Source organism: Styela clava, chromosome 7 (assembly GCF_964204865.1).
Source record: "Styela clava chromosome 7, kaStyClav1.hap1.2, whole genome shotgun sequence".
NCBI lineage: Eukaryota > Metazoa > Chordata > Ascidiacea > Stolidobranchia > Styelidae > Styela > Styela clava.
The window spans coordinates 5331848-5354984 of record NC_135256.1 but is presented as its reverse complement, the minus strand read 5'-3'; the positions used below and the strand labels follow the sequence as shown (position 1 = coordinate 5354984).

The 23137-nt window shown below is 35.3% G+C and overlaps 2 protein-coding genes across 2 annotated transcripts; both read left to right on the top strand.

The window, feature by feature from the left end:
• Positions 1-9820: 9820 nt before the first annotated feature.
• LOC120327849 (uncharacterized) lies at positions 9821-16044 on the top strand. Its single transcript, XM_078114371.1, has 6 exons — positions 9821-9949; positions 10104-10200; positions 10607-10993; positions 13764-13997; positions 14796-15017; positions 15803-16044. Exons 2-6 carry the CDS (start codon positions 10167-10169, stop codon positions 16042-16044), a joined length of 1119 nt encoding a protein of 372 aa, XP_077970497.1. The 5' UTR covers positions 9821-9949; positions 10104-10166.
• A 935-nt stretch (positions 16045-16979) lies between these two features.
• LOC144425293 (uncharacterized) lies at positions 16980-19904 on the top strand. Its single transcript, XM_078114871.1, has 3 exons — positions 16980-17057; positions 17856-18089; positions 18889-19904. Exons 1-3 carry the CDS (start codon positions 16997-16999, stop codon positions 19077-19079), a joined length of 486 nt encoding a protein of 161 aa, XP_077970997.1. The 5' UTR covers positions 16980-16996; the 3' UTR covers positions 19080-19904.
• The last annotated feature ends 3233 nt before the right edge of the window (positions 19905-23137 follow it).

Genomic DNA, 23137 nt, shown 5'->3' with positions numbered 1-23137 from the left:
AACGAGAGAATACGTCACAGAAATAGAAAAAGGTTGTCGTGGGTTTTGGAATTTGAGTATTTATATAAAGTTAGAATTTAGAACTACGTAATTCGATTTTCCAAAGTGTGGTGATGGGCGAGACGTGATGTATAGAACCCTATATTGACCATTCCACATAGAAAATATTGCTTTCAAGTATATAATCTCAATGAAGGAGATATTGAAGCGACCATCTGGGTTTATTCGGTCATTCACACATTGATGCCAAAAAAATTAAGTTTATGACGTCACAGTTTTAGAAAAAAAAACGGGGAGCCCACATCTTTTGAAGACAAAATGTCCCATCTTATTTGGATTCAATTCAAAAACCCACCTCGGTAGGGAGAGTAGCGATATCGCTCTTTGGCAGCGTCACGCGGAAAGAGATCTAGTAATCCATTTAGAGATACTTGATTGGTAATTCTAGCACGTTTGAACGGGGAGGAACAACTATTTATATAAAAAGTGTAAAAATCTCTGAGGGACCACCGGGTTCAAAGAGAAAACTTGCGTAAATATAAGGAAAGTATTATTGTTTTTTTTCTGTTAGTAATTGCAAGGTTCCAGGCAAAGTGGGTAGTTAACAAGTTGCTAGCCATTAGTTCAGTATTTTTTTAGATACTTCAGTAAGTTTATATCATTCTGTAAGAGTTTCTTTGACATCACAAACTCCTTGCTCAAACAATTCCAGTTGGTAGATAAAAGCAAGTTTAGAAGTCTATAATTGTGAACTTGGTGAACCCCTCTACTGTCGCAGTAAAATCAAGGGTGCTCCTGAAGTATGTGCACTTGGTACACACACTAAGTTCCGGTAATGCGTCATCTTCACATACTTCAAAAGGTCCAAATCAAGTTGTCAAGGTAAAACTGAACTGTTCATTAATTATTCTTCAGTAATTTGATTGCTATTTCAATCAATGTAAAGCATGTTTAGTCAATGTACAGAAAATTTGGTGATCATGTTGTAAGAGCTCAAGCATGAAGGTCTTCTTCAGCTTCAGTGTTCCAATTGTGAACATCTGAAACAAAAAGTAGTATACTTACATAAATCAATCTGTTTGTATATGCCAGGGCTTCCCAAACTTTTGAGCTCGCGTCCTCTTTCAATATTTTAAAAATTTTCCCCTGTAATAATGCTAAACAGTTCGAAATATACTTTTTTTTATTTTTTAATGATACAGTGAATTTTCATCTTTTTTTGGGCCTATCGATAACAAAAACAAACACGTATTTATCCAGATTAACCTCACTAATCAGTGTGATGGGTGCGACTTCCTTTTGCCGCACAGCAAGTCAGTCGTAGTTCGCTGTCTGTTAATGCAGGCCTCAATTATAACGAATTACGATGTTTGGCCACTGACGGCATGTTCCTATTCCGCCATTGTTACTCACTTTTAATGATCAAATCTGGCATGAGGCAACGGTTCGTCTGGCGCATAATTATCAGGTAAAATTCACATCGCACCTACCCGAAAAAATGCTGCCTTAAAAAAAATCACAATTTTGTGATCGTTTATTGTGTACTTTAAGCCTTTTAAAGTTTATGAACATTTAGGCCTAAAAAATAAAAGCAAAAGGTTAAATTCTCTTCCTCATCATTGGCTGGTTTTTTTTATTAAAATGATAAACAATATCACTCATGTTAGCTAAACTCGGTTAAGCAAATTGTAGCAAAGGTTTACATCTACTGTTACGTCACAATATACCCTACGTAACGAAGTAAAATAGGGTTATTGATTCTTATAAAGATCGTTTCAAACGATATAAGTTAATATTTAACACAAATCTCTTAATTTTCGAGGCGCATCTCTAGCAATTCGTCTTCGGGGACCACTGGCTTAACGATTGAAGCCGGCATTGTTATGCAAGCACGCGCAATTCGGGTTTTACGGGCAGAATAGGTGTGTTGTTATGCAAGCGCGATAATTCTACCCTGTTTCTCCCCAAAAAAGACCTGGTCTGAATTTTAAAAATGATTTTAATATAAGCCCTCCCCCGAAAATATATAAGACCTAGTCAATAGCGCATATTTATTTGATGGGTCCATAGAAAAATCTTTCCTACTCACTTTGAATGGTTAGGAATCTATGTTTAGCAATTATTCAAAATAAAAATAAACGTGTCATTTATAAGTAAATGGAAACCGGTTTTCAAAAGAAATCCCCCCAAAATAAGTCCTAGTGTTATTTAGTGAAAAAAATTGAAGACAAGGTCTTATTAAAAAAAACACGGTATGATGATGTATTCACTCGGAATCGTGAGATTTTTGTTTAAAACTAGTTTTAAGTATTTCGAATCGAGTCTAAAATATAAATAGATATAGTACTTGTGTAGAATTGGTGTTCTCTTTGCTGCCCCTAAAATTCGTTTCGCGGCTCTTAGTTTGGGAAGCCCTGGTATATGCAATTGTTTGTGAGCACAGTTTTCATCTAAGTTAGGCATACCGGTAGTATTATTGCATATAAAAAATATTAAAAACTCATCGAATCTTACCTTATACCTTTTGAAAAAGAATACCCCCCTTGTAGCATAGCAAACTCTGAGCTCCCTGTTATCCAACAAGATAGGCCTACCATATCCCAAATGTGTACGTTATTTATACTAAATACCATAGCGTCTCGGAAAACTTTTTCAAATAGTATGTCTATAAGTCCCCTTACAAAACACCATTACTTTCCATTTTTAAAGGAAACATTGCAAGTCAGACCAAGGCGCGTTAACGTTCAGAGCGAGAAATCGCTGGCTTCACCTCTTTTTGCATTGACCAATACGGAAGTTGGAACTGGTCAAAGGTTATGAATGTCGGTAATGCTAAAGAAAGGGAATTTTTAGGAGGTCAAAGGTCGGAGAAACGCCAATTGATGTTCATTGCATAGCGTTACGTACTTGTCTGCTTTCGTTGATCCTGTCCCGAGTCATTGGAGGAAGCTGAATTTGAGGGAAATAGAGAAGCTAATTGTTCCACTTTACTCGATCCATCACCTTTTTCTTTATCTTCTTGCATTCCCCCTGAAAATAAAAGCAAGAATGTTTTACACTTTTTCTTATGGGTCCTTCGTGAGGCCACTCAACAATGAATTCATAACAAATACGTCTTGTTGTCATGATCGTCGTATTCGAGTTATGTAAATGACATTATGACGTTTCAATTTTTTCAAAATTGCTTGAAATACGAAATTTTAGTTGCAAACAAGATGCGTAAGCTAATCGTCCGAGCTAGATCGGATATCGTGTGTCCCGGAAAATAAGATCTAGCTTGATTTAAAAAAAAAACTCGCCTTAAAAGTAATCGATAGCGCAAAGAAAAACGCATTTTTTATAGGTAAATAGATGTCGGTCATAATATTTTGTATATTTGAATATCTGGTAAATCTCTACTTTGTAATTTTGTTTTTGAAAAATGAAAATAAAAGACAATTCCCCAAAATAAGCCTTAATTTTATTTTTCGAACGAAAATTGAAATAAGACATTGTCCTATTTTTGGTGAAACACGTTAGTAAGTTGAATTTTAAAACACTCAAGGCTCTAAAAAAGTTCTGTTTAATTAAATAATGTTTTTTAACTTACTTTGGTATAAATCCTCATTCGTCAGGAATGCATCGAAAGGTGCCTCATGACAAATATCATCGCCGGATGCGATGACAAGTTGCAGTAAGTGCTTTCCTGCTTCGGTCGACACCAATCTAGCTTTATGTTGGACGGACGACTGCCTAGCCAGGTCATTATACGAAAATATTTTTTTATCTGGCGCGATCTCCGCAGCATCATCGAGAGAGACAATTAAGCTAAGAATTTTTGGCCGACGGGGCAACCGCACGTCACCCTGTTCGGCGATTTTATATCCATCTTCGACGATTCGGTGGCCAGAGTTTGCGGTGTCTTCCAACGAGTAGATAACTATCACCCACACACCCTTTATGAAGATCTGATACTTGATCAAAAATTTGTCTCCTGAAAGAAAGGCCCGCCATTGAGAACTAATCTATATTGTAGTTTTACACTATCTGTTCCAAATTTTGACCAAATAGTGTTTTTTTTTTTAATTTCAAGTTGTAATTATAAATTGTTGAAGCCTCAATTCTACTTTCGGCCTTTTTTGAAGTTAGCAGATGAAGTAGAAATTTTAATAGATAATAAAAAAGTCTAAGTTTATACTGAAAGTTGAAGTTTCCCCTAATTTGAAAATAACATCTTTCCGAGTCTAATATATATATATATATTATATATACATGTGCTTATATGTATGTATACAACAATCGACGTTCAATCGAAAGAATAAACTACCTTCCTGGCTTCCGCCGCAACATAGTGAACCCATGATGGGGGTGATATTTGATTCTGGATTGTTTTAATACGTCAAAGAATTTTAACCATCTAGGTGCACTGTAAATACAAGCAAAAACATTTAACATTATTGTAAAAGAGCAAATCTATACATTAATTGTAAATTGTAGTAGTAATAGCCATGCTCTCACTGACTGTCCCGTACTACTTCCTATTCGACAATAATTCTGTGCCCGGTTTGGTTGTAATAATTTCATTACATCTAGTGTTTTTGACATCAAATGGAAGTTTTCTAATGTCGGAAAGAGTTCTCTGACAACAAGAAAAATATCCTGCCCTTACTTCCTGGGATTGAATCAAACTATCAGTATGTCCCTCCAACTATTGCATCAAAATATTGTTCAGCACAAGTCCGTACATCATAGTCCCAATTAATTTAGCAGATTAGATTTTCAAACAAAGAAAAATATTATTCTTATTTGTACTTTGAAAATCATGTGAGCTTAAATTCGAATAAATTTAAAAGCGTCGGCCTTTTAACTCTTAGTTTCATGTATATATTTAAATATTTTTATGCATGAAAGTACTGTTAGTTCTGTGAATTTATAACGGAGAAATCCTAGTTTATTTGCACGATATACTGCGTGATCAAGTGCCGTTTCGCAAGGTGACTCTGATAAGGTGTTTGTCTGCAAACTTCAAATATGAGGGAATTACTCCTGATGTATTTATATATTAATTAGGAGATACGCAGAACCGCTGTGGTCGACGGGGAGCGTGTACACCAAAGTGTGTAATTAAACAAGCCCAAACCTTGAGTTCGTTTTCATCATTTGACTAATGCCACGTACTTAGGCAACGGTACCAGAATTATGAACCTCTAAACTCATTTTCACTAAACCCTGCAAGTTCAAATTACAGCTTTGCCTTTAACACTTACAAACAGGTCAGGATTGGAGTCGTATATTAAATTGCACGATGTTGGAGTCGAATTTTGGAATTCCTCGGGGTCGGAATTACAGATTTGGACAAAATTTCTGAAGCTGTGTTTTTCAAGATAGGTTCTGTGATACCCTAGGGCAGGGCTACTCAACTATTTTCACAAAAGGTCCGTTTACGAAACTTACAAAATTACTGGGGTCCGGACATTACAGAAAATTTACTTCATCAAATAAACGAAACTTCAAATACAATATTAAACTAAAGCAAGCAAGAGCAATGAATGGCACGCAAATAATATCGCACACTGGTACCAGTACGACAAGCTGTATAGCTGTGTATTTAAATTGTATCAAAATCATCTAAAATTATAAAACAATGCTTATGCTGCCAAAATAAACAAGCAAAGCGGTCCAAATCGACTGAGTAAGTTGAGAACCCATGTTCTGAAGTTGGCTGAACAGTAGACAATTAAAGAAGGTTGCATTAGACCAAAGTTTTTGATATCAAAGTTTGGATTTCTCGGAATTCAAATCTAGAGTTGGAGTCAAAACTTTTTGACAAATTACAGTCGGAGCCGGATTCGTTTTTTTTTTTAAATTTATTCGAGTTTAGAGTCGAATCCGAATGTACGCGGCATATATCACCAAGAAGGTATTCGAGTAGCCTACCATACGCTCTATTCAAAATTTAATAATGGATTCTTGTAGGTATCGGACAGGTTTCCTCTTTTAGAACATAACTTTTGAAACGACGAATATAATGCTATAACATAAATTTTCAAAAAACTATCAAAGGGGTCGCATTTTGAACTTTGCCGTGGGCGTAATGTTACGTAAATACGCCACTGCACGTAATCCTCTTTCTGCGGTCGTCAGATAACAAAAATCAAGAACGGGTTATATCACTACTAAGCTATTTGCTCGACTGTATTTGTGAGTTCATATTGTAATCCTAGGAGTTCAGTGTAATACACGAAATGAGGTATTCCTGTAGTCGACGTAGTCCACAATCGGAGTCGGATTCACTTTTCAATTTGCTCGGAGTTTGAGGCGAAGCTGAATGTGAAATGCTATAATACAACACTGTATATATAGACAATATTCGAGTACAGTGTGCTTCAACCTTTTTTTATCTTGGTATACCTTTTACAATTTTTCAAGAACTTTGTATACCTTACAAATACCAATGTTTATTTAAGGCTTAAATAAACATCAAATTTTAAACACATATTGTACTGCAATATCATCATGCAATCTAATAGGCTAGTGACCGCAAGTTTTAAATTTGACTGACGCCTTAGCGTCAACGGGAATTAATGGGAATAACGGGAACGGGAATAATTTTTTCAACATTAATGAAACGAAGTGCATGGCAGCCGAAATCCACAACCCAGTCACGTGACCGCATTATCTATATAATTTGTGATGTAACAAAGTGCTCACGTTGGTTCTTTGCGTAAATGGCATTTTATATTTCATGTGCGCCGCGTTTGCATTGCTGTCTTCGCTTAAATATTTTATAATGTTGTATACCCAACTTATGGTCCGTTATACACTTGGGTATATCATACAACCGGTTGAAGAGCACTGTTCGAGTATATGCAGTCGCTCGCTATATGCAGTGATGAGATTCAAAGGTTTTAATAATGGGTTCTCCTTTGTATCGTATTAACACACCTGCTTTACTGATAACTCAAAGCAAACGATTTCAGTCAAGAGTGGTAACTTCCGACCCATGCTATTTTATTATTTTGCTCAATTCAGTCTGCTAAATCGGGAAATACCCCATTAGGCTCAAAGCAGGCCGAAAGTTAATTACATGTAATTATTATTACGCGATATTTGTTGTTTGACAATTTATTATTCTCTATGGTTTGACTAGCGAAGCCTCGCTTATCAATAATAACAGTATACTCTGATAATCAAAATGTTAGAACTTAAAATGTTTAGTTAGATACTCGAACCTCGAGTGTAGCTGCTAGATAACCAAGCTTTGGCTCCCCGCAGCTTTCCTTCGCCAGTAAAATTTGGATTCAACATTTTTTTCTTCAAACTTTGCATGTTATTTTCTTTATTGGATGGAAAAAATAAACTTGAGTATGACTGATCCTTTCTGCCGTTGTTAGTGAATCTGTTTGCACCAACTGCTCAGATACTATACTAGTGATTTTCAACCGGTGTTCCGCGAGAGACCTCCAGGTGTTCCGCGAAAAATTGCTTTTTCGAAGTATTATGACATCATTCGAATAATATAAATAGAGTCGATTTGAAAACGGCGAGTCAGAATTTTGGAAAGTCGGTATAAAAAACTTGTAACTAGATAAGAAATGACAGGGCATATTACCTTTTAATAGACTTTATTTCGGCGTGTATTTTTAGTGATCCATTCCATTCTTGACCAAATAATGTTTCAAAAATGTGAACATTATACTCGACCATGAATGGAGTCATCATTGGAGTTGATTACATTCGTTGCATTTTGAAGCTTTTCTTGAAGTAATAATTAGGGCATCATCGAAATCGTCAAGTGAAGTGTTGAATTTGCAAATTCCGTAAATAAAATTGTGAATTTGTAGATAACGATTTTAGCTATAATAATGGTCGCGGTATTGTTTTGTTGGAAATAAAAACGTTAAAACCCGAGGTGATTAATTCTAATCAGCGTCTAATCAGCACAAAAGAAATTGGGCAAAAAATTGTTCACAATTTTTTTGGCATCAGGTCGCGCATGTAAGATATCGTTAAAGAAGTGCTCTTCATCGTCATCTCGCCTAATGACCACGTAGAAATGCCTTTATTTCAGCTTTTAAATCAACATTCAGGATTCACGCAATCACAGATTTATCTAATCACAGTATCTAACTGATTTATTCCGGAAATAACACTGACACCAGTGTGGTGCATAAGAAACTCAATTATCGTCTTAATAAATGTGTGCATCTTGTTGTCGATATTGATAATATTATTCGCTAAACTGGGACGTTTAATTTGCAAATGGCGATAAGTTAGATCTAAGCTTGCGCAAAAAGATAAAAATCAGAATAAAATTAAGTTGGGATTTAAAATCGCTCCTTAATGTCATTAACATCTTTCGCCGATGTGAACGCATATAGTTATACGAAAAAAGAAACTTCGATCTCCGTCGATCGACAAGAATTAATACTTGCGCACAAGAACAAAGGCGGTAATATGAAAACGTTCAGGGTGGAAAAAAGTAGCGATCATGACGAAATTAAAGAGTAAAAATCGCTTTGCTGCCAATTTTCAATGTTTCTATTAATTTCCAAATCGACCTCCGACCTTCTGGATTCCTGTTGCGTATAATAAAAATAAACGCGAGAAATTGAGAAAGCCGTTGAGAAAGAACTGCGTGTTTGTCTCTCCTCGATAACAGAATAAAATATTTGAAACTCATCGAAACAGACCCAAATATCACACTAAAATACCATTTCTGTTTCTAGCTACCATAATCATAGTATTCATAAGCAAACTTGCATAAACATATATTTGTACCGTACTTTAGCTCTGAATCGGAATGTGTCACGTCTTTTCATCAAGTTGACAAGCTATATTATTGATTTTGTTATTTTATTTTCATGTCGAAATGATCGACGTCAGTTACTTGCATGATATAGTTTATTTCCAAAAATTTCGTTTGGTGTTCCGCCACAATTTCAGATTAAAAAAAGTGTTCCGCGGTACAAAAAAGGTTGAAAATCACTGTACTATTCTATTACAATTCTAATTCTATTACAATTACTAATTCTATTACAATATGAATTTAAAGAAATTTGGCCCATGCAAGCCTTCTTTAATAGTCTATCAAGATTGTTTAGTAAACTTGATGTCTAAGAGTTTTACCTGTAATTCCTACTCCGGGCCCTTTAAATATACGACTCCAACTCCGGACTGTTTATTAATCATGAAGGCACAACTTTAATTTGTACTTATGGTATTTTGTAAAGAATTCCACTGTTGTTGTAACTTTGCATAAGTACGTGACCTCAATCACGAATTCAAACTTTGTGCAGTCTGAAAGGTTGATTTGTAATATATATTTGCTTAATTGCACACTCCGTTGTGTATGCTCACCGTCGACCACAACAATTCGGCACATCTGCTAATTAAAATATAAATACATCGGGAGCAGTTCCCTCAATCTTTAAGAGTGTATGCAAACAGAGTCACTTTGTCAAAAACAGTGATTATTCTATCAGTAGGCTATGTCAGCAAACAAACGAGAATTTATCTTTTATAAAATCATACAACTAACAATAATTCCATGATAGAAACTAGTTAACAGTACAAAAGTTAAAACTAAAAAAGCAAACGATTTTAAATTTATTGAAATTGGATGTCAGACGCGTGTGAAAGTACAAATATTTTTAACAGTGTTATGTTTGTTTTCGGGATTAGACAAGGGCGTTTTGCTTTATTTGAAAAGCTAATCTGACCAAGTAATTAGAATTATAAAGTAGGACTTAGTGCTTGCAAAGATATCAATAGTTGGAGTTAAATTAGATTTGGCTTGCTTCAAATCCAGACAAAACAGAGCGGAGGATTAGGTTTTGGAATCCCAGAGAAAAAATATTTATTTTTGTGCACTGGCAGAAAATTTTTTCCGATGTTGCATCCGAATTCAAGAACATTAAAATGTAATAACGTTTATACGACAGAAGCTCCAAGCACAGTGTATTAAAAAGTAAAATTCTAGTTAGCGTTGAAAATTCAAAAATCGTCGTCTTAGTGACGACACAGCTACTACGACTTTTTTCAGGAATGTATCAAATACAAATTTGCTCATTTACAGAAGTGTTGATTGTTATTGCTTATTGAAACTCGAATTATATTTACAGTGTATCAAGCTGTTCAAATTCTGTAACGTATTATACAACCTTGAATCGATAGTCACAGGCATCATGTTTGCAGCAGTTAGACAACGTTTCCTGGAAGGTATTTTTTTTATACATAATTATTATATACATAAAATCATATTCATGTAATATTGATGATGAAAATATATAAAACTTAAAAGTAACGAAACATAGGGTAAACTTTGAATATTCCGCTTCTTTGGTATCAATTGAAAATTTGGTACTTCCGCAGTGTGTGTACCAGGTTAGGTTTAGGCCATAATTTTATTCCAATTTCCTATATTACGAGTTCGGGGACTGTATGTGTTATCCAAGTGAATATTACCCCCTGCCCATAGGTTTCAGCCTCTTTATACAACTTGATGTAAAGTAGGCGAACAAAATTAGTTACCTCCATGTTGGTATGCCTACTTCTGGAGCGCCAAAAATTTCTACACCATTTCCTGACTTGAATGTAAAACCACAATGTTATGAATTTATTCCAGACGACAAATTTATGATCAACTATCAGATCCTTGTGAAGGGTGTGTGGGTGATAGTTATCTACTCGTTAGAAGAAACCGCAAACCCAAGACACCATATCGTCGAAGATGGATATGAAATCGTCGAAATGGGTGGCGTACGGTTGCCCCGTCGGCCACGAATTCTTTGTTTAATTGTCTCTCTTGATGATGCTGCGGAGATCGCGCCAGATAAAAAATTATTTTCGTATAATGACCTGGCTGTGCAGACGTCCATCAAACATAAAGCTAGATTGGTGTCGACCGAAGCAGGAAAGCACTCACTGCAACTTGTCATCGCATCCGGACATAATATTTGCCATGAAGCACCTTTCGATGCAGTCCTAACGATTGAGGATTTATATCACCGAAGTAAGTACAAAATTAGGCGATCATGTGGCGTCATAATACCAAACAAAAAATTATTATGGCGTCATAATGATATTTATGACTTCATTGTTGGAGAGGGGGCCTTATAAAAAACATAGCATGAGCCTCTCATCGTACAAGTTCGACCCTGTCTGCTACCAAGTATGCACTGCTTCTGCATATTCTCTAAGTCAGTAAACGCGTGAAACACTCTTTTTAAGATATGCAAGAAAATCAAATCAATGACGATGAAACGAGCAATGATGAACAATTACCTGCATTAATTCCATCCCCTACCGAGCCAACAGATCCAATTTCTTCCAATGACTCTGATAAACTGAATCATACCGGTAAGTAAGGTTATGCAAAGGCGGCAATCGTTGTGGTGCAATGAAGGCTTTATCAAAAAGGCAAAATTAAAAAGGCTGTTTTAAGAAAATGAAGAAAGCGTACCTATATTATTTATTTTGAATTTTTGTAAATTTAATAAAATACTATGCTGCATATTACTGAATATTACAAACTTACAAGCTGAATATTACCAGCGTGAAAAGCAAAATATTTTTATCTATGTTTTCAAGTAATTTTTTTTACTTTAAACTTGACCATTCCCGCGTTTTATAGTATGTGGTATCATCACTCAATGGTATTGTACATTCATCCAAATTCTTAATTTTTTTTTTTAAAAAATTTTTTTGTTACTATATTCATATGCAGTGTGTTTCATGTTGTGTTGTGTCTCTATTTATAGATGTTATTTTGTCTAACAAACTCCTTTGTACAAACAGTATTGTACACTCCACCCATATCCCTGTTACCGCATCCACCCACCCTCCTTGCACAACTGCCTGTATAAAGGACCATATTGTACATATTTGATTTACCCTATTATAATTTATATATATCAAAAGGTGTGTATGCCGCACATCTGTGTTTTAGGCCAATATGGTCTTGTGCATACATCCCGTCTTCAGTATTTATAATTACTTACTCTTTTATATTGCTTTTACGAGAGGAATAAACATACATACATACATACTTTCAGGATTTGCATTCTATTGATGATTTATATTGTACCTTTAAATCAGTGGCCGATTCTCCCTATGAAAGTATGTTTTATTCGAAAAATGCGTGGCTGAAACGAACGTGCAAGATCAAATCTAACAAATTTATTTGTTTTCAATTAGCTTCACGCACTCTCAAAAATTAACTACCCCAGTGTGAGGCAAGCTCAACCGCTTGAGAACCACTGCTGTAAATTATTTATTACTTGAGATTGCTATTGATTTACTGATTGACTCGAAACGTGTTTAATTTATTTAATCACATCCTAAGTAAACAAAAACGCGTGGCTGGCTTTCCAGGTCTCAAATTTGTTTACTAATGCTGAGTTAATATTTCTCTTTGAAACAAGCAAAAAAATCTTCGAAATCATCATGTGAGTAGAACTATTCAAGCGGGTTCTACTTAAAATTTAACAACAATTATCTTAAACAAAAACTAACGCGGGCTCATATCGTTCGCTCATTTCAGATTTCACTCACTTTCCTGTTCATTACAGAGTAATAAAATCAAACTCACATAACAAGCATGAAAATTTGTCTGATTGAAAATGTGCCCAGACTGAGCTGAAAAGGCTGATAAAATACCAGACAATTACAATTATACAAACAATAAATTTCCTAACATATTGAATAGCTTTAAATGCTTACTTCTTATTTATGTTACTCGTCAGAAACATTTCGTTATTTCAGAGGACTTTTCGGTTCATGAGCTTTTGCAAATACATGACGTGGGTCACTACTGGGCTTTGCTTCAAGGTGCTGGATTTACAACTGTGGAAATCTTTTCTGCGCTCGATAAAAGTGAATTGAAAGAAATCGGAGTGACAGCTGTTGGTGACAGAATCCGAATCATGCGTGCTGTGAAAAATTCGAGACCCGAGTTTGCAAATCGGATTTTTAAAACGAGTGAAGGTAAGGCGATCCGGAAAGTCTTTATATGTTAAATAAAAGTTTTCATGGATAAACCGAACAAAATCTCTGACATATGAGTTAGAATATCTTATCAAAGTCTATGTTAAAAGCAAGCGTCATGACTTTCGCAATTTCAGCGAAACGAAATATTGAAAGAATTGTACAGAATGGCATATGACGAAGTTCCAGATCAAACAAGATGTTCCCTTACAAAAAAAAAATTAGAACTCTTTAAAAGACTCCCATGACTGTAGCTTGTCAAGATTCCTTGATCAACTATTTTCAAATTTTGTTTTGAAATCAGTCCTCAATATATCTTAACCAGGTTTGTTTTATTTTCATCAGTATTTTTACTTCATTTCATACACCTTGTCTCTACCTCCATGTGATCGCCATTATTTGCACAAAGCACACCATTAAGTTGTTTTACTTATTATAATACAGAACTTTATCAAATGTCATTTACCCAACACTTTTGAGCAGAATTAAATTGGCTGAAAACTACATTCTTGAATTAAGTCTGACATTGATCTAAATTTGGCCCCCGTAAATGATTTGTTACGATGGCAGACGACACCAATCGTGTGTGATTAACGCAAAAGACGCAGAACGATATGTTGCGGCATGTGTGAGGTGGTTGACCTAAGGATTTAAACCGCAATATTTGAAATAAGATTCTCGTCATTTATGAACGACGAGTAAGTCGCTGTCCGAACCGCTAACTTTGGAAGTACTCTTTTAACGGGTGGATAAGAACTGATGAATTTAAAGGTAGGCTAAAACATTTTTATTTGCAGGATTTAGCAGCATTGATGATTGTTTGCGAAACCTCGGCCTGGGCGCTTTGGCTCCTTTGTTTAAAAGAGAAGACATACTTTACGCCACTCTGATTGACATGGACGAAGAAGACTTGAAAGATATCGGAATTACAGAAGAAAAATATCGCAAAGCCATAATACAAGCGACTAAAGGAATTCCTGAGGAGGCTAATATGGAGAAACATCGCTTTAACCCCCTTTACGACACTTCTCGTAAGTAAGAAGTATTTTCTGTATAGGACTTGAGGCTATCCGAAATTTCGCTTTCAATATTATTTTGTCGTGAATCTGAAATGTCAGTTTCATGTATGAATTTATGTCAAAAGTAGAGAAATAATTCTTTAAAATAATGCCCTCATACATGAAATTGAAGGTCAAATGACCAATCGTAGTAAGTCAGTAGAGTATGCCAGCGGTTTCCCCACTTTTTTTCGTGCGGCACCAAATTATCAGGAAGAAATCACAGCGCACTTACGCGGACAATATGCAGCTTTTAAAAAAAACTAATGAAGGCAATGTCAACAAAACATTATAACGTCATAACATTCACACCTATTTATCTAATGAGAGGTGTTCAGCTGATGCTCCGAGTACATCCCTTCAAAGCGCGGCTTGATATACATGCAGACATTTAGTTCTCTCTCTATGTCCTGATCGGATGGAATCTGATCATTCAAATTTACAAATAACAGAGTTCTGCCTCCGCATCAATTCGCACCTACTTCCTCAAAAAGTTGGCGAATTAGCCTGACAAAATATAAATAGCTCAATATACACAGAATTTGAGTTGGATTATTCCGACAGAACTCAGAGATGATTTAACTGATATAAAACTGTTGTAAATTATTACTTTGTTGGGAACGAATGAATGCAAGGAATGGCCAACTAAAATAAATTGGAATTGAACAAAAATTAAATTTAATTATTAAAAATCATAATAGAACAGATTTGAAAGCTTAAATTTATTATTTATCAATCACCTGAAAAATTTCGATATTTGCTTCATTTCAGAGGACGTTTCGGTTGAGCAGCTTTTGCAAATACATGACGTAGGTCTCTACTGGGCTTTGCTTCAAAGTGCTGGAGTTACAACTGTGGAAATCTTTTCTGCGCTCGATGAAAGCGAATTGAAAGAAATCGGCGTGACAGCTGTTGGTGACAGAATCCGAATCATGCGTGCTGTGAAAAATTCGAGACCCGAGTTTGAGAATCTGATTTTTAAAACGAGTGAAAGTAAGGCGATCTGGAAAGTCTTTATATGTTAAATAAAAGTTTTCATGGATAAACCGAACAAAATCTCTGACATATGAGTTAGAATATCTTAGCAAAGTCTATGTTAAAAGCAAGCGTCATGGCTTTCGCAAGTTCAGCGAAACGAAATATTGAAAGAATTGTACAGAATGGCATATGACGAAGTTCCAGATCAAACAAGATGTTCCCTTACAAAAAAAAATGTAGGACTCTTTAAAAGACTTCCATGACTGTAGCTTGTCAAGATTCCTTGATCAACTATTTTCAAATTTTGTTTTGAAGTCAGTCCTCAATATATCTTAACCAGGTTTGTTTTATTTTCATCAGTATTTTTACTTCATTTAATACACCTTGTCTCTACCTCCATATGATCGCCATTATTTGCACAAAGCACACCATAAGGTTGTTTTACTTAATATAATACAGAACTTTATCAAATGTCATTTACCCAACACTCTTGAGCAGAATTAAATTGGCTGAAAACTACATTCTTGAATTAAGTCTGACATTGATCTAAATTTGGCCCCCGTAAATGATTTGTTACGATGGCAGACGACACCAATCGTGTGTGATTAACGCAAAAGACGCCGAACGATATGTTGCGGCATGTGTGAGGTGGTTGACCTAAGGATTTAAACCGCAATATTTGAAATAAGATTCTCGTCATTTATGAACGACGAGTAATTCGCTGTCCGAACCGCTAACTTTGGAACGGGTGGATAAGAACTGATGAATTTAAAGGTAGGATAAAACATTTTTATTTGCAGGATTTAGCAGCATTGATGATTGTTTGCGAAACCTCGGCCTGGGCGCTTTGGCTCATTTGTTTAAAAGAGAAGACATTCTTTACGCCACTCTGATTGACATGGACGAAGAAGACTTGAAAGATATCGGAATTACAGAAAAAAAATATCGCAAAGCCATAATACAAGCGACTAAAGGAATTCCTGAGGAGGCTAATATGGAGAAACATCGCTTTAACCCCCTTAACGACACTTCTCGTAAGTAAGAAGTATTTTCTGTATAGGACTTGAGGCTATCCGAAATTTCGCTTTCAATATTATTTTGTCGTGAATCTGAAATGTCAGTTTCATGTATAAATTTATGTCAAAAGTAGAGAAATAATTCTTTAAAATATTGCCCTCATACATGAAATCTAACGTTAAATGACCAATCGTAGTAAGTCAGTAGACTATGCCAGCGGTTTCCCCACTTTTTTTCGTGCGGCACCAAATTATCAGGAAAAAAATCACAGCGCAGTTACGCGGACAAAATGCTGTTTTTAAATAAAACTAATGAAGGCAATGTCAACAAAACATTATAACGTCATAACATTCACACCTATTTATCTAATGAGAGGTGTTCAGCTGATGCTCCGAGTACATCCCTTCAAAGCGCGGCTTGATATGTATGCAGGCATTTAGTTCTCGCTTTATGTCCTGATCTGATGGAATCTGATCATTCAAATGTACAAATAACAGAGTTCTGCCTCCGCATCAATTCGCACCTACTTCCTCAAAAAGTTGGCGAATTAGCCTGACAAAATATAAATAGCTCAATATACACAGAATTTGAGTTGGATTATTCCGACAGAACTCAGAGCTGATTTAACTGATATAAAACAGTTGTAAATTATTACTTTGTTGGGAACGAATGAATGCAAGGAATGGCCAACTAAAATAAATTGGAATTGAACAAACATTAAATTTAATTATTAAAAATCATAATAGAACAGATTTGAAAGCTTAAATTCATTATTTATCAATCACCTGAAAAATTTCGATATTTGCTTCATTTCAGAGGACGTTTCGGTTGAGCAGCTTTTGCAAATACATGACGTAGGTCTCTACTGGGCTTTGCTTCAAAGTGCTGGAGTTACAACTGTGGAAATCTTTTCTGCGCTCGATGAAAGTGAATTGAAAGAAATCGGCGTGACAGCTGTTGTTGACAGAATCCGAATCATGCGTGCTGTGAAGAATTCGAGACCCGAGTTTGCGAATCTGATTTTTAAAACGAGTGAAAGTAAGGCGATCTGGAAAGTCTTTATATGTTAAATAAAAGTTTTCATGGATAAACCGAACAAAATCTCTGACATATGAGTTAGAATATCTTAGCAAAGTCTATGTTAAAAGCAAGCGTCATGGCTTTCGCAAGTTCAGCGAAACGAAATATTGAAAGAATTGTACAGAATGGCATATGACGAAGTTCCAGATCAAACAAGATGTTCCCTTACAAAAAAAAAATGTAGGACTCTTTAAAAGACTTCCATGACTGTAGCTTGTCAAGATTCCTTTATCAACTATTTTCAAATTTTGTTTTGAAGTCAGTCCTCAATATATCTTAACCAGGTTTGTTTTGTTTTCATCAGTATTTTTACTTCATTTAATACACCTTGTCTCTACCTCCATATGATCGCCATTATTTGCACAAAGCACACCATAAGGTTGTTTTACTTAATACAATACAGAACTTTATCAAATGTCATTTACCCAACACTTTTGAGCAGAATTAAATTGGCTGAAAACTACATTCTTGAATCTAGTCTGACATTGATCTAAATTTGGCCCCCGTAAATGATTTGTTACGATGGCAGACGACATCAATCGTGTGTGATTAACGCAAAAGACGCCGAACGATATGTTGCGGCATGTGTGAGGAGGTTGACCTAAGGTTTTAAACCGCGATATTTGAAATGAGATTCTTGTCATTTATGAACGACGAGTAAGTCGCTGTTCGAATCGCTAACTTTGGAAGTACTCTTTTAACGGGTGGATAAGAACTGATGAATTTAAAGGTAGGATAAAACATTTTTATTTGCAGGATTTAGCAGCATCGATGATTTTTTGCGAAACCTCGGCCTGGGCGCTTTGGCTCCTTTGTTTAAAAGAGAAGACATACTTTACGCCACTCTGATTGACATGGACGAAGAAGACTTGAAAGATATCGGAATTACAGAAGAAAAATATTGCAAAGCCATAATACAAGCGACTAAAGGAATTCCTAAGGAGGCTAATATGGAGCAACATCGCTTTAACCCCATTTACGACACTTCTCGTAAGTAAGAAGTATTTTCTGTATAGGACTTGAGGCTATCCGAAATTTCGCTATCAATATTATTTTGTCGTGAATCTGAAATGTCAGTTTCATGTATAAATTTATGTCAAAAGTAGAGAAATAATTCTTTAAAATATTGCCCTCATACATGAAATTCAACGTCAAATGACCAATCGTAGTAAGTCAGTAGACTATGCCAGCGGTTTCCCCACTTTTTTTCGTGCGGCACCAAATTATCAGGAAAAAAATCACAGCGCAATTACGCGGACAAAATGCAGCTTTTAAATAAAACTAATGAATGCAATGTCAACAAAACATTATAACGTCATAACATTCACACCTATTTATCTAATGAGAGGTGTTCAGCTGATGCTCCGAGTACATCCCTTCAAAGCGCGGCTTGATATTCATGCAGACATTTAGTTCTCTCTCTATGTCCTGATCGGATGGAATCTGATCATTCAAATGTACAAATAACAGAGTTCTGCCTCCGCATCAATTCGCACCTACTTCCTCAAAAAGATAGCGAATTAGCCTGACAAAATATAAATAGCTCAATATACACAGAATTTGAGTTGGATTATTCCGACAGAACTCAGAGCTGATTTAACTGATATGAAACTGTTGTAAATTATTACTTTATTGGGAACGAATGAATGCAAGAAATGGCCAACTAAAATAATTTGGAATTGAACAAACATTAAATTTAATTATTAAAAATCATAATAGAGCAGATTTGAAAGCCTAAATTTATTATTTATCAATCACCTGAAAAGTTTCGATATTTGCTTCATTTCAGAGGACGTTTCAGTTGAGCAGCTTTTGCAAATGCATGACGTTGGTCACTACTGGACTTTGCTTCAAGGTGCTGGAGTTACAACTGTGGAAATCTTTTCTGCAATTGATAAAAGTGACTTGAAAGAAATCGGCGTGGCAGCTCTTGGCGACAGAATCCGAATCATGCGTGCTGTGCAGAATTCGAGAAGATGACAATGTATTTGGACACGAAATCCAATTTTCGCTTTCGCAATTTTAACAAAACCGCAGCCAAATATTAAAAGAATTATACAAAATTTCATGTGACGATGTGGTCCAGATCCGATACATATGAATATATTCACATTTGATTAACAATATTGTGACCAAATTAAAAAAAAAATCGAAGTAAGAACAAATTATGGACTTAGCCATCGCCACGAACGAAAATATGATATTGATTAAAATAGTGCATAAGTTGCGTGAAAAAGCGATATTCTCTAATCGACAATAAATATTTTTTTTTAAAACGACCCGTAAATCCACTTTGTGTCCTTTATTAAAGGGTTATGCTCTGCAACGTTGTTCACTTATTGGACGCGTAGTGGACCTATGGATCGTTTTGGTATTATTATGTAAACATTTATATATTATACATATTGTCTGTCTTGGAAATTATGATTATTCTATTTTTACATGTAGATGAACATTTTTCATATACAAGTTTTTCAAAGAATTCCCCCGATTCTATAGTAATAACAAATAAAAATTTCCTTGTCTTTGTTTATTGGTAGGTATCATAGTTCTCATAATTCTTACGATAAAATTAAGTAAGGAATTTATGCTATCCGACATACGAGGAAATGCAATTTGAATTTTTGGTTTAATATGTACAAGGGTAGGCCTACGTACAATCTTCATTTTCATGGAGGTGATTCAAAAATATTGTGGGTTTTATTTTTAGGCGATCATCTTGTATGACGCATTTATTTCTGTTTGAGATTTATATTTATGGTTTTAAAAACATTCGGTGCCGTCAAATATGACGTATTATATTTATGTCAAACCTGGTTAACGAGAGTACCCACTGTATATATATACCAAGGGCGAGCAAGAATTTTGGACCAGGGGCCAAAAACTTTGTTCATCCAGACTGGCGGGCCATGTAAGTGTGAGTTATATTTTATGAACAATATTTACAGTGTTACAGAAGTGGAGAACCAAACTAAATTCACCAAAACTAGAATTAACTGCAATATCAACAAATACCTTCAGGCATTTTTGAGATAAAATATCAAAATTTGATTTAGTTTTTGATTTAGTCTTATCGAATTTTCTTTCTCTAGTATAAATATGTAAAATTCTGTCCTTATTACACAGTGACAAATATAGATTGGAATAACATGTAATCGAATTTCGAAACTGTATGTATATATTTATTTTACATTTCACCTGATGTATATTGAGCCTGCCCTAGTTTATAGCCGACATCAAGATCGTTCCATTTTCATAAAGAAATCTATCAAAAACATCTCTTTTGTGCCACGAATGAAATCAATACAATTATAGAAACCCAATCAGATAATATAATATTTATATATCGTATAATATTTAATCTATAACTTGTGACAGGTCAATCGTACAGTAAAAAATTCGTTTAAAAAAAATAAACTCTTTTTCTCTCTCTGTAATTGCGTGCCCCACAAAACTGGTTGCAGTAATGAGAATGTGATGTAAAATAAACATGCATGAATGGGTTTGTGCATGAACTATCGAAATAAAACATGTAATATTCACTTACATGCACTCGAAGGGCGTTACGCGCGCATGGAATACATAACATGAAACAATAAAAAAATCCTTTGCAATGAGGACGTGCCAGAAAACACGCATATCCGCTGAAACATACTACATACAGCAACAAAAAAATTGAATTCAAAACATGAATGGTTTCTTCGGGTGGAAGTTTGAGATTGTAGATTTAACATGATATTAAAAATATAAAAGTGGCGTATAATGCCAGATTAATATCATAAGTGAAGTTTGCGAAAGCTATGTGGATTTCGAAAGTGAGATATTGCCCTCAAACTCGCGTTCTGTCGCTACGAATGACGTTTCTGTTGGAATCTATATAGACTGACATTAGGTCTGAACGTGATGCGCTAGTTCCTTTAATCAGAAGTTTCATTTGTTAATGCTGGAGCTAGTACTGGTACAACAATATCGCTGAAATTTCGTTATATCCTTGTATACCAAGATTTCAACGCGACCAGGGGCGTTTGAGAGTGCTTCGATTTCTATTGTTTATTTCGCTATTTTGGCTTCGAATTAATTTAATAAGCTCGATTGTTTACAACATTATGTTTTTACTTTGGAGCTTCTCCTTCATGTATAGTGGAGTTAGTTTCCGACATATAACTATTGAATACCGCAATTCGCAACCATATTTTTTTATTTATTTTATATTTTACTTGATGTATATTGAGCCTGTTCTAGTTTAGGGTGTTTCATTTTCATAAAAAAATCTTTCATAAACTTCTCTTGTGTGTCACGAAGTAAATTAATTATAATAAATGTAGAAAAAACCCGATTAGATTAAAAAATATAATGTATATTTTTAATCTATAGTACTATGTGAGAGCTTAATCAAAGAGCGAACAAAGCGGTTTACAAAAAAATAAACTATTTCTCTGATTGCATGCCCATCAAAATCGGCGTTGAGCGTGTTGTTACTACAAATAGGTAATTTTAAGTAGGAATTTTTTTCAATACAAACTTATTCTAAAAAACATTTAATTAATTTAAGGCAGTGCTTTCTAGTCATAGCTTTACCAACGTATATAACACCAATGTCTTGTCCGCCAGGAATATTCGTATTCAACATTTTATGCGCTAATACATAAGTTCGTAAGGTTTATCCAAATATAAAGCCGCAGACGGTTAGGCTTGCAGACAAAGAATAATCATCCAGGACTGGAAAGAATACCGGTAGAGTTACGTTGACACACACCGGTTTCCGGCCTGACTGCGCTAAGCTAAACCTTAAAAAAATTATAACATCGGGCCCGGACTTAAATACATCCACCTATATTCTGAATTTGTGTTTGTATTAGTCTACCTGTTTCTACGCAAACAGCACTTGATATATCATTAGGCTTACCATACGTCCCGGTTTAGCCGGGACAGTCCCGGATTTGACAAGCTGTCCCGGCGTCCCGGCCGGTTGACTCAAATGTCCCGGTTTGTCAGCACGGTTTTCATGGGTAAAAAATTCAAATTCATTAATATTACAAATTTTTTTTAACGGTGACAGCCCATTTACCGCTGTTTTGCGACACACTTTGCTAGTCCAGAGAGAGAAATCGCTCTATTGTCATGTCACAATTGGTATATGTTTTAATGCGTTTTCTGGCGTTAACTGCAATGTCGTTAAGTTGTCGAAATGCCAAAAAGAAAGTACAAGATTTCTGATGAGTTGAAGAAAGATTTACCTTATTTGAAGCAAACTGAAGGAGGAAAGGTACACTGTACGCATTGCAGATCTGTTTTTCTATTAGTCATGGCGGACGTTCAGATGTCAACGATCATATCCAAAGCAGGAAGCACAAAACAATAACATTGAAGCATCGACTCGACTGACCAATTTTGCGATAACAAATTCGGATGATTCTGTGTCGTTGGCAGCCGACATTTACCTATCACACTGCTATTCATGACCAAAGTTTTGACTGCACCTCTAAATTAATTTCAAATTTTTTTGAGGTCAAATTTGCATTAACTTGTAAATATACACAGTTAGAATTTCTGATGTCCGCTGTTTGATAAGCGGATTCGCTGATTTTGCACGTTTAGCCAGAAATAAATGAGAGTTGGTGCATTGCTCCGTTGTTCTCCTCTGAATTTAATGATGATTTACTTCAAGCTCGAATGGCAACAAAACGCAGAAAAGTTGATGCTAAGTGCAAAGGGTTCAATGGCGCTGAAAATATTCAAACGGAATTTTTTGAGATGCAATGAGGAAATAAATCTATATTCTATTCGAGAGATGTATCACTGCTTGATTTTTAATAGAAAACTATCATCCGTTCAGTTTCAACTTTCTAAAAATATCTGCGGCCCGCCAATGACTCGCAACCCTTAATTTTGGCCCGCGGGCGACAAAAGGTTGCCGACCCCTGCCGTAGATGTTGCAAATATTCTGTCAGAAGTGAAGCTAAATTTGCAGGCAAAAAATTGTTTGCGATTTTTACGAGAAATGTCTATCGTATATAGAGCTGCACGATGAAGCCTAC

Bases quoted from the DNA above. Each gene is read 5' to 3' on its own strand.
- LOC120327849 (XM_078114371.1), top strand. From the start codon at position 10,167: ATGTTTGCAGCAGTTAGACAACGTTTCCTGGAAG. The intron at 10,201-10,606 runs GTATTTTTTTTA...AATTTATTCCAG, and splicing joins TAGACAACGTTTCCTGGAAG to ACGACAAATTTATGATCAAC. The intron at 15,018-15,802 runs GTAAGGCGATCT...TTTTATTTGCAG, and splicing joins GATTTTTAAAACGAGTGAAA to GATTTAGCAGCATTGATGAT.
- LOC144425293 (XM_078114871.1), top strand. From the start codon at position 16,997: ATGCGTGCTGTGAAGAATTCGAGACCCGAGTTTGCGAATCTGATTTTT. The intron at 17,058-17,855 runs GTAAGGCGATCT...TTTTATTTGCAG, and splicing joins GATTTTTAAAACGAGTGAAA to GATTTAGCAGCATCGATGAT. The intron at 18,090-18,888 runs GTAAGTAAGAAG...GCTTCATTTCAG, and splicing joins CCCCATTTACGACACTTCTC to AGGACGTTTCAGTTGAGCAG.